Source organism: Panicum hallii, chromosome 9 (genome assembly GCF_002211085.1).
Source record: "Panicum hallii strain FIL2 chromosome 9, PHallii_v3.1, whole genome shotgun sequence".
Lineage (NCBI taxonomy): Eukaryota > Viridiplantae > Streptophyta > Magnoliopsida > Poales > Poaceae > Panicum > Panicum hallii.
The window spans coordinates 4,633,092-4,644,045 of record NC_038050.1 but is presented as its reverse complement, the minus strand read 5'-3'; the positions used below and the strand labels follow the sequence as shown (position 1 = coordinate 4,644,045).

General features: G+C 42.4%; 2 protein-coding genes across 4 annotated transcripts; both read left to right on the top strand.

Moving 5' to 3' along the window:
- Positions 1-451: 451 nt before the first annotated feature.
- On the top strand, positions 452-2,427 carry LOC112873466 (eukaryotic translation initiation factor 5A-4). The gene is made up of 6 exons (XM_025936417.1): positions 452-606; positions 713-860; positions 1,565-1,687; positions 1,772-1,828; positions 1,923-1,997; positions 2,092-2,427. The coding sequence occupies exons 2-6, from the start codon at positions 735-737 to the stop codon at positions 2,194-2,196; spliced, it is 486 nt and encodes a 161-aa protein (XP_025792202.1). The 5' UTR covers positions 452-606; positions 713-734; the 3' UTR covers positions 2,197-2,427.
- Positions 2,428-6,701: 4,274 nt separating this feature from the next.
- On the top strand, positions 6,702-10,586 carry LOC112873463. Of its 3 annotated transcripts, XM_025936413.1 has the most exons (8): positions 6,702-8,293; positions 8,391-8,485; positions 8,707-8,827; positions 8,917-9,035; positions 9,119-9,311; positions 9,410-9,556; positions 9,853-10,182; positions 10,321-10,586. In XM_025936413.1, the coding sequence occupies exons 1-7, from the start codon at positions 8,039-8,041 to the stop codon at positions 10,141-10,143; spliced, it is 1,221 nt and encodes a 406-aa protein (XP_025792198.1). In that variant the 5' UTR covers positions 6,702-8,038; the 3' UTR covers positions 10,144-10,182; positions 10,321-10,586. The 3 variants fall into 3 exon arrangements, with proteins under 3 accessions (XP_025792198.1, XP_025792197.1, XP_025792199.1); XM_025936412.1 differs by lacking the exon at positions 10,321-10,586 and having other exon boundaries at positions 9,853-10,233; XM_025936414.1 differs by lacking the exon at positions 10,321-10,586 and having other exon boundaries at positions 6,727-8,278; positions 9,853-10,233.
- The last annotated feature ends 368 nt before the right edge of the window (positions 10,587-10,954 follow it).

Below are 10,954 nucleotides of genomic sequence, written 5' to 3'. Positions count from 1 at the left end.
TAGGTGTTCAAGTTTTTTCGTGTGATCTGAGCCGTCTACTATTATCCATCTTCTGCAGAGTCCTCTGATAGCTCCACAAAGTTATGATATTTGCCGTGGAAATTTGTGATTAGCTGCTGCTTACTTTGTGGCTGATAGGTACCGTCACGACTCGCAAGTCAGCTCTACATCAGATAATTCGAACGCTTCCTCTTGTCTCCTACTCACTGAAGATGTTGTGGGTCTGGGCACGCAATCTCTCTGAAGATTTCGTGCGGCTTCTCCGTGCCGCGAAAAGCCGTCGCGCCGAACTCCCAGAAGCGTCCAAGTCAAGAAACGTGCCGCCAGATGCCACCGGCCGGTAGATCCGACGGCGATGCACGGCCACTGCACACCGCTCACGTCGCGACGAAAGAGAGGTCTGGACGGGCCGCACTGGGCCGCGGCGGGAAGCCCACGGCCCGCCCGCGCAGCCACACAGCACACGCGATCCCCCCGGACACCAGCCAGCGGGCGGCGCCGCATAAAGGAGTCGCGTGCTGCGCCCGTGCGGAACCCTAGTCAGCCGGATCGCTGCGTCGCTCCGCCTCCTCCTCGGCCTCCCACCCTCGCGCGGCGCCTTCCTCGGTGAGCGGCCGCCCCCTCTTTCCCTCGCTCTCAAACCCCTCCGATCTGCTCCGGCCAGCTGGGAACCAGGGAATTCTGATCTGTGGGAGTCTGCTTTTGGCGGCAGGTTCTTCGGTCCAGCTTGGGAGATGTCGGACTCCGAGGAGCACCATTTCGAGTCGAAGGCCGACGCCGGAGCGTCCAAGACTTACCCGCAGCAGGCCGGCACCATCCGCAAGAACGGCTACCTCGTCATCAAGGGCCGCCCGTGCAAGGTACAGATCCCTGCTTCTCGCCTCAGTCTATTTCGTTAGATTCAGTGGGTTTTGGCGATGGCCCATACAAGCGGTGTGCTGCGTTGGCTAGCCTTGCTAGGCCGTAACGCGAAAAGTTGCTGTTTTACTTTTTTTTTTGGGCTGGTTAGTCTCTGGGATGTGCTCTTGTGGTGGATATCTGGTTGATGGTAGCGATTGTGAGTGCTCATGCTTTTTAATTGTGGCCATAGCAGGTCAGTTGATTTCAACTACCAAACTGTGGCGGTTCATAAATTGTTTCCTGACCCTTGTTTACTCTGCACTGTGATTACTCTTATGTAAATGATCCATATTATGAGATCCCAGCTGCTATTGTTGCAAAATGTATAATTGCCATTTTACTCACATTGTTTCTTGCACCATAGTTTGTATCTGTTTGTACCATGCTTTATGTGTTCCATTGAAGCCATTCACGTCCTAATTTAGGCGATTGTGAAATTGTAATTCTTGCTATATTCACGCTTAATCATTGGGTGGTATTGATTGGTCTTATTATTAAAGTCACTTAATCATGAATCAAAGTTGTTGCATGAAATCCCATTTGCATTCCTTGAATGATCCTTAGGATGGAATGCATTCTTTAAACTGTGTGACATCTTGATGGCTTGATGGTTGTGGACAAATGGTGGTATCTAGTATGATAGTTTTTTCCCTCTTTATTGCAGGTGGTTGAGGTCTCCACTTCCAAGACAGGGAAGCATGGTCACGCGAAATGCCACTTCGTGGCCATTGACATTTTCAACGGAAAGAAGCTTGAGGATATTGTGCCCTCTTCCCATAACTGTGATGTGAGTGTGTAAACCATCTTCTGTCTTGTTTCTTTGGTTCTTGATATGCCATGTGTTTGATCATCTTTTCTCTATACCCTGTAGGTGCCCCATGTCAACCGTACTGACTACCAGCTGATTGACATATCTGAAGATGGATTTGTATGCTTCTTCTGACTCGTATAGATTCCTGAAACTCTGTAATTTGTTCATAATGATTTCTTAAGTATCTGTATGCATTCCACACATAATGCAGGTCAGCCTTTTGACTGAAAATGGAGGCACCAAGGATGATCTGAGGCTCCCTACTGATGAAACTCTGCTTTCCCAGGTTAGAGAGAGCTCAATCATATTTTGTTGTCCGCTTGAGCTTTGTGGCAAACCACACTTCAGATCTCTAACTCCTTTTTCTTTACTAAGCACAGATTAAAGCTGGATTCGATGACGGGAAGGACCTGATTGTTAGTGTGATGTCTGCCATGGGTGAGGAGCAGATCTGTGGTCTGAAGGATATCGGTGGCAAGAACTAGAGCTGCATTGCCACTGTTGGTTATTTATCTGGTCGTCTATCTGGAAGGTGGTGTGATGATGATATAAGCGTGTTTGGTTGTGAGTAACATGCTTCTGGACTGCCGTTTTGTCTTGCCGTTTATGCAGAGTGATTTGGATGTACCTTTGCTATCTGTAATGTTCTTTTGAACCAAGTAGCTTGGCTACACCTCAATCGAAATCATTTGCATCAGATGATAACTGGGCTTTCAGAAGTTGTATTGGCATTTTCCCAGTTAATTTGTGGAAGCGCCTCGGCATTTGGTACGTGATCGCAGCTGGTGAGTTGCGACCCAGTTCGGGTGCTCGGGGCTGCAGCGTCCCCCTCGGCTAAACAACAGATATGTTTACTCTGTTTTCCGTTGACGCCGATGACCAATCGTTTCATTTCTGCCTAATGGATTTTAACTAATTTATACTTCCTCTTTCCCAAATCACAATTTATTTTAACTTTTTATATTATATCTAGATGCATAGTAAAGAGAGAAAAGTTAGAAAAGTTAAAATGAATTGTAATTTAGAACGGAGGTAGTATACGGAATATAAAGCATAAAGAACAAAAACTTTTGAGTACATGTTTTACCGGTTAAAGATAAGATTACCTCTCTGAATGGACCCACCTGACAGCTTCGGGATCGGCCTGGTGGACATAAAAATCGATCGTTCGAAAATAATTGGACATAAAAATCGCTCGTTCGAAAATAATTCCGCCAAAAACTAAATTTTATTTCACCGTGGACGATGGCTTACCCGCCCGCGCTTACCCACGTTCATTTTTCTCAAATGCAAAAATCACGGTTCCTCGGTAACTCAATCCCGTCTTCTCTTCTGCCGACCACCCTTTCCCTCCCCATCCATCTGCACCGCCGCTCCCTGCCTAGCCCAGCGAGGCGGCTCCCCCCTCCCTCCCTTTCATGGCGGCCCACGCCACCTCCCGTATCTCACCTTCCTCATCCCCACCGATCCCCAAATCTTCCATGGCGGCGGCGCCCCACGAGACCATGAGTAGGCGGCCAGAGGCGACCGGCTTCCCCAACCCCCACGGGCTGCTCGCCGTCGCTGCGGCAGCCCACCTCGGCTCCTTCCTACCCCTCCATATGCATGGTCCCGACAGCGGCCGCGGTGGCCCATGGCACTAAGAGCCTCCGCTCGGCCCTCCGCCATGCCGTCGCACCCGTCAGGTCCGGCGGCCCCCACATCCGGGAGTCTTCTCCCACAGCTCAACCTCCCTTCCCACCCGTCTCTTCTTCCCCTCCTGCAGTCCTGCCTCCTGATCCGCTTCAGCGTCGCTGCCTTCGCACATTGCGCACCAGGGAGGTTTACCTCTCTGTGCTCTCCTCGGCGATGGAGGACGCAGATAACCCAACGAAGGAGGAGCCTGGCGCAGCGACGGCCACCACGCATGCATGATGGAGATCCCGCGCTGATTCAGCTCCGTCGAGTGCGCCGCTGCTGGTCTTCTTCCCAGGTGCGTTCCTTCATTTTTTTTTTCACCACGGGAGGTGCGTTCCTTCATCCCTTTCATCCTTCTATAGGTGATCCGGCGCTGTTGCATACCTGTTGAAAACTTTGCTGATCGATGCATAGATGTGTTGGGTTAGTGTAGTGACCTTGTATCTGCAAATTCTTCTGCATAATAGTTTAAGATGGCCAGGCTACAGGAGAAAGTAATCCGGTTCAGGGTAGGACTGTATAATTGATGAGCGTATTTTTTCTCTATCCAGATGTTGGGACCTACATCATGAATTTACATGCACAAATTGTGAAAAGAATTGTAGATGAAATTGTGGAACAATTTGGAATGGATTTGTCTAATGAACTAGAGTAGCACTAGGCCAGAAGTCCTGAGGATGTTTTGGTGTAATTGGCAAATTGCATTCAATGTTGCCCACTAATGTTATGAAAATGAACTAAATTTCTGGATCAAAAGGGTGTTTTCAAATATCTGTATTTCCTCAGGTAGCATTGACTTGCTAACCTACCCCTTTTTCAATTCTAATGACCAATCACGTGCATCACCAATCACATGCTCATAATAAAGTTTTATTGCACAATTGCGTCCCAAATCCATTTTTCGCCATCAGCCAAGATTTTGTAGGGTGGAGTAATATGGTAGGCAGTAAAAATCAGCAATGACTCAGGTGAGTAACAGCATGGCTAAGGAGCCTTTACTTATGAAAAGAACTAGCTGAAAGGTTCAGCTAAAAAGTAACTGTACAATAGACAAGGATCAGACAAATCTATTTGCATTCTATATTTATGGAAGATGTCTTGTTTACTAACAGGCATTGGTGAGTTTCTAAATTTTTTGCATATAGAAGCCTTATCATTTTCTTAAAGAATATTTCGAGTAATATTGAGAGCTGTTCATCACATCCTAATTTACGAATCATTTATTTTGGGCTTGCTATTTCTTTTCTTTCTAGTAACAGTATTGGATCATATTTTGCACCAATATATCCCCCTCAGATTCACTTACATCCTTTCTTGTTTCCTTCAGGGTGTACAATCTGAACCAGCAATTTGGTATTATTCCTCCAGAAACTGAATTTCAAAATATTTTGTTATGGATATATTTAATCGGGACAACACAAGCATGTCTGAAATCTGAGCAACTGAATCTCCAGCTCTTCTGAAAAGCTGCTGCTATTCGGTAAGTATAAGCTACAACCTTCACATTGTTCCTAAAGCATTTCACTGGCTTTTCTGGAGGAAATTGAAGAGGCCTTGCTTTCCTGAGTTCATCACTATTTTTTCTCTGTTTTCATCCTGCTTATCAAGGAATCCATTGTTAATCTGTTACCATAAGATTTGAGTAGCATTCTTTTTATAAATTATGAATTTTGTGAACTGCTATTAAAAGATTGCTCAAGCAGTACATGAAAGATTGCTGAAGCATTCTTTTTATACACTTGTCTGTTAAGCATACATGATATATATTGTCATTTTCCAGTGATGTAGGGTTGCAGGATATAGTTTGATGAAAACTTTGCCTGCTTTAATGCCTTCATGGAATGCAACAGCACAGGATATAGTGTGATTTCTATATTTTTTCTAGCAAAAGAATGCCCGATTTGTCTTCCTGTTTGATTTCCCTCGAATTAGGACAGCATGGGACTCTCAAAGGATGTCAGGTTACAAAGGATATGACATTTTAAATATACCGAGTTAACTATATTATTTACCTTTCCTAAAGCAAGCAAGGACTGTAGTCTATGGTTTTTTATTTCTATACGCAGTTATGTGTTTCCTTGGGGAGTACCAGAGGGTCAAGAACGTGTAGAACTGGGACAAAGTCTGGAGCTACTGCCAAGACAAAATATTAGATTATAGATGCTTACTCTTTAATTACAATTAATGGCGGGAGAAACGTTGGATCCCAGTATTCCAGTATGACCCCTTCATTATGTTTGGCAGCCTGCCAGCTTATGTAAGGTATTTTTTGTTGCCACTAATAGGTGATGCCTGTAATTTGAGTTGGAGATGCCACTTCATAGTGTTTTCAGTTTCTTTTCAGTCTCACTTGAAAATGTTACATATTAGTAGGATTGGATATATATATAAAGATGATGCGCTCCCTGCCTTCAGTTTGTTTAGGTTCTGAAATGACTAGCCAGTGCCATTTACATTACTGAATTCACTTTAGTGTGGTGCTTGAGATGTGTATTTGCCCCCACTGATTTTTTTTTTGGTTCCTCTTAGAGTTTTGAATATTCTGTTTATGAACTCACTATTTGCTGGAGAAGTGATGTTCGTTTCCCTGTTCCCACGGCATATTCAGTTTTACACCTTTTCAATGATGTATAACCGCTGCATTTCAGGATAATGATGGTGTTTACAGGCCTCAGAAATTTATGCCTGGTAGAATGGATGATGAAGATAAGCAAGATTCAATGGCAAGAGAAAATCCTTATATTAAAGATATAATTGATGCTGCCGCGAACAGACCTGAAGAGGTTTGCATAACTTCTGTCTAGAGCTTTAACAAATTGTCTTTGAGGCAGAGTTAGCTATGTGCCATTATTTTCATGATAAATAATCTTTCTGCAAATTACAGTGGAAGGAAACACTGGTCTATGAAATCAGGGATTTTATGGAGTTTTTGAAGTACATTGGGGCGAGAGAGGAGCAAGAGAAGCACGAAGAGGAGCTGTTCACTGTGGCTCCAGTAACCAAACATTATAAGCATATTGGGTGTGGAAATGGATAAGGAAGATGACTTCATGGTTATGTTGTAGATTGTTTCAAGTTCATACAGTTTATCTTGTGCTGCTGTGCCTTTTTATCTCCAGTATAAATATAAAATTGTATATGGTTAGCTACATACAAGTATAATCTATGCTTGGTTTGCTACAAAGTGAGGTAGTCTTTTCATATTATTCTGGTACTTAAACCGTTGAATTAATTGCACACTCATTGGTCAATTAGTTACTCTATAATACAAAGCATGTGCATTTATGACTATGGACACACACGTTCCATGGATCCATGTTATAGCCCTAGATATCGAGTGAATCTATTCTTTTTATGCAATAGTTCTGGGAGCTTACAGGATACAGGTGCTCTTTACCTAATGAATGACAACTACATTTGAGTCTTGAGATGTGCAGGCTGGTTATTATAATTATTCACCTGTTGCCAAGTTTAAGAACTGCTACTTAATGAACATTATGTTCTTTGATTTTGTTCGGTTAAAAACATGTGTATACTGGTCTAGAAGATTGGATATCAACAAAAGATATAAACGGGCATGTAGCTGGTTCTCTATGTTTTGGGAATTAAATAAAATACATGGGAAAAACTCATGATTTAGAGTCTTTTAAGAGATGGTAGTTGATTGCCTCTATATTTAGGAAATAAATAAAAAGAAGAAACAATTTAATTAGTAATTGAATAATTCAGCAACTATATTTTTTATGGGCCAATCTATTGGGGGTTACCATATGAACCATGATTGAGAGCAGCTTAGTTCCATATGAGTTAATTGATTATATTTTTAAAAAATTCCTTAATTACAATGTGTACATCTTTGCTATAAATACAAAACTATTATCTATTATTTTTTATAAATATAAATTTTGTTTACTGGATTTTTAAAACACGTGTGTGCCGTGCACCTTACTAGTTATATTATAAAAACGAAGATGTCATATATCCCATGAACAGGCACTTCCATATTTGTTGTCATGTACTATTTGTCGTTGAATTTGAAACCCACTCCACTTTATCCTTAGTAATGTCATGGACAATATCCTTAGTAGTTTGATGGACAATATCCTTAGTGAGAAAAACAACCAAAAGACCACTCCACTTTAAAAAAATCAAATAAAATTGGGAAAGAACAATAAATCAACAAACGCTAACCACAAGCATAGAAAAATCTATGACAAAAAACGATTACACATTGAAAAAACTGTTCCTTAGGGAACTTTCGTTCAACGACAACAAAGATCTTACCGAAGATATAAAAAAAGGATAATACTGCGACATAACCACATGAACAAAATTTCAAAATTAGTTTTCTATACAAGGAGATCTAAAGGGAGAAAAAAGTGCTTGTAAAAACGAGCACTTGTCTTAGTATGAGCAGCGGCGTGAGTTTGAGTGAGTTTTGAAGGCTTACCTCAAGTCACAACTGGTCAGCTTACACTATAGCAGTTGAAGCTGGAAATAGCATGCATATACAAAATACGTTTTGCTGATAAAATGGCGTAAACACTGAAGTACGGGAGCAAAAGGATATCATCTTCATAGCCACTTCGGCATGGAGGCAGGGACAACACTTCTCCCGCTTCCCTGATTCCCTCACCCATTCAACTCGCCATGGCGGAAGCTCTCGTGGGCCTCCGCTTCGCCGCCCCCGCCTTCCCGCAGCCTCAGAGGCACCGCTGCGCCTGCCTTCTCCCCGCCGCGCGCTTTGCCCCGTTCTGGCGCGGCCGGCTGCACACCGCCCGCGCGGCAGTCGCGGGGCCGCCGGAGGTGGACGAGGACGAGGCCATGAGCATCGACAACCTGCATCGCTTCTTCGACCTTAACATGGGCAAGTGGGACGGCTCGTTCTACGTACGCCCCGCCCTTGTTCGCATCTAATCTTCGAGCCTTTCTGCAGTTTCCCGATTCGTGATTTGGCTGAGTTTTGTGAGCGCCCGTGATTGTGTTCTGCGAATCTGTGTAGCAATTCGACGTACACGGGCGGGTTCTGCAGGGGATTAGCACGCGGCTGTCCGTGAGCACGTACGGGGAGGACAACCTTATCAGCCTCCTTCAATCGTAATGCTTCCTCCCAGTGTATATGTTTTTCGGCTGTCATACTACTTTTAGATTTTAGATTAGGAAAATGTACTCACATGTTTAGTCAGGTTTTAAGCTTCTTTATGTGTATTTCTAGTTTATGTTAGCACTGTGACAAAAAAAAAATCAATCACAATGCTTTTGCCTTGTTGCATCTGCGCTGAGGCTCTAATCGATATATTTACATATTGAGATTTTAGGTTGTATATTAAGCAAGCATCCTCTGCAATATCAATTGTGGACGAAGACGATTCTGAACCTGAATGGGTGGAGTACAAAATCAAAGAGACGAATATGTTCACTGTGGACAAATATCAGCAGGTGCACAGAAATTATATTTTTAGTCTTTCTTATAATGAAAAATTCTGTAAATCTGAGCTAGTTAATGAGTGGTGTTGTTTAGTGTACAGATAGGATTCTTTCCTGAAGAAAAGGCATTTGCTCTGAGGTACCAGACTGCTGGAATGCTGGAGACTGTCCTTCGGGTTGGTGTGCTTGGAGAAGATGACACTGGTGAAGAATCCCCCAAGTAAAGAATACTAGCCAAAAATGTGCTTGTTGTCCTGTGAAGCTCTTGTATGAGGTGTAACATATTTATTTTGTCTTCACCAGAAACTTGAAGATACCTTCTCGTAAGCCATCTATTGTATGTGAAAATTGTCTTTACTCCCTTGAAGGCAATGGTCGAGTGAGGGCTTTCCACATAATGGACCCAAAGGGAGTGCTTGACACACTTCTCGTTTTTCATGAGAGGCAGGGATCTGCAGTGCCACAACCACTTATACGTTCTCCAGTTGGTACCGAGGTGAGTTCAGTCATTGGAACACCGAAACCTTCATGTCAAATTATTGTATGACAGGATCGTGCTGAGTTAACCCCAACTTTTAATTCCTTCCTCACTAGAATGCCAGCAGGGATAGGATAAATGCACTACTTGGAAGATGGGAGGGGCATTCTGTGACTAAGAGGAGTGGGGTCTATGGAGCAACGCTCGCTGAGGCAGATACAGCTGTTGTTCTCAAAATGGACGGCAATGGCCAACTGATTCAGGTATTCAAAGTTTTTGGTTGCAACTTGAACATACTCCCGCTGCTTGAATATAAACTTGCAACTAATATTTGGCACAATGGACCTAATCAACTATTTCGTTAGAGATTTTGGTTGCATCAGAATGCTTTTACTCTTGCTTTATCTTAGTCAAATTTTTACTTTACAACAAAGTGTTCAAAGCTTATGACGCATGCCATTTTTTCTGCATTAAAACATATTTATAGAAAAGATAACCATTTAGTGGTATATCTTCTTCAAAATAATGTAAATTAGAATTTCTCTATTTCTGTTTGTAGGATACTTTATCAACTAAAATCGGAACTGGCACAACCACAACGGTCAACTGGACAGGATCAGCAAATAACAACTTGCTTCAATTTGATGGAGGATATGAAATAACATTGCTACCTGGTGGGATGTACATGGGATATCCCTCGGACATTAGCAAATCCGTCGCCAAATTAGATTCTTTTCATTTGGAGTTTTGTTGGATGGAATCACCAGAAAAGAGGCAGCGGCTTGTGCGAACTTACGACTCAGCCGGTTTGGCTGTTTCGTCGACCTATTTTCTTGAGACCAAAGTATGAGTTACAGCTTCCACGTCCGAAATGTATAGCAACAATTTTGTAAGTTCTCCATTGTATGGTGCATAATAATTGAGTATATATTCTCAGGCATCTTTCTCTATTCAAAAGACTGAAATTTTATATGGTATTCTTATTTTGCTCTAATTCTACTGTTGTGGTGTGTTCATCCTTTTCCAGTTGCCCTCCTCTCACTTTATGTTGTTCCAAGGCTTAGGAAGTCAAAATATTGACTAGATTCTGGGACTTCAGTGAAGCATGTCTAGAGACTTGATGCTAACACTACACGAGATATGGACCTAGTAAAAAAATGTGGAACCGTCCATTCAATGGTTTATAGTGTTGAACATTTGTCAATTATGTAGCTGTACTTTTAATGTTACTATCTCAACTTATTCAAAGGTTTGTGAGCTATGAGCCTATCAATGAAAGAAACTTCTCGGAAAGCAATTTACTTCAATGGAGCAAAACATAGTTTTTTTTATATAAATCCAAGACATTTCGCTTTGCATTTCTATCATCTTGGTCCCACCCCCCCGGAACTGTAGCCAACAGGGATAGACTCCTGAATTCTTTAAAAAAAACTTGAATTGGAGGTCTAAATAATCCATTTAGATAAGTCTTGTTTGTCCACCTGTTGCAGCAACAGACGCGTGAAAAGAGCATATTGGGAACTAATGAGCTGGAGAAAGCTACTGTTTGTCAAAGAATATATATTATCCGATAATAATGGTTTTGAATACACCTCGATAACAGTTTGAAAAGTCTGAAACGCTATAAAAAAACAATTGGGATCAGGATGAGTTTTATGAAA

Bases quoted from the DNA above. Each gene is read 5' to 3' on its own strand.
- LOC112873466 (XM_025936417.1), top strand. From the start codon at position 735: ATGTCGGACTCCGAGGAGCACCATTTCGAGTCGAAGGCCGACGCCGGA. The intron at 861-1,564 runs GTACAGATCCCT...TCTTTATTGCAG, and splicing joins TCAAGGGCCGCCCGTGCAAG to GTGGTTGAGGTCTCCACTTC. The intron at 1,998-2,091 runs GTTAGAGAGAGC...TACTAAGCACAG, and splicing joins ATGAAACTCTGCTTTCCCAG to ATTAAAGCTGGATTCGATGA.
- LOC112873463 (XM_025936413.1), top strand. From the start codon at position 8,039: ATGGCGGAAGCTCTCGTGGGCCTCCGCTTCGCCGCCCCCGCCTTCCCG. The intron at 8,486-8,706 runs GTAATGCTTCCT...TTGAGATTTTAG, and splicing joins CTTATCAGCCTCCTTCAATC to GTTGTATATTAAGCAAGCAT. The intron at 8,828-8,916 runs GTGCACAGAAAT...TTTAGTGTACAG, and splicing joins CTGTGGACAAATATCAGCAG to ATAGGATTCTTTCCTGAAGA.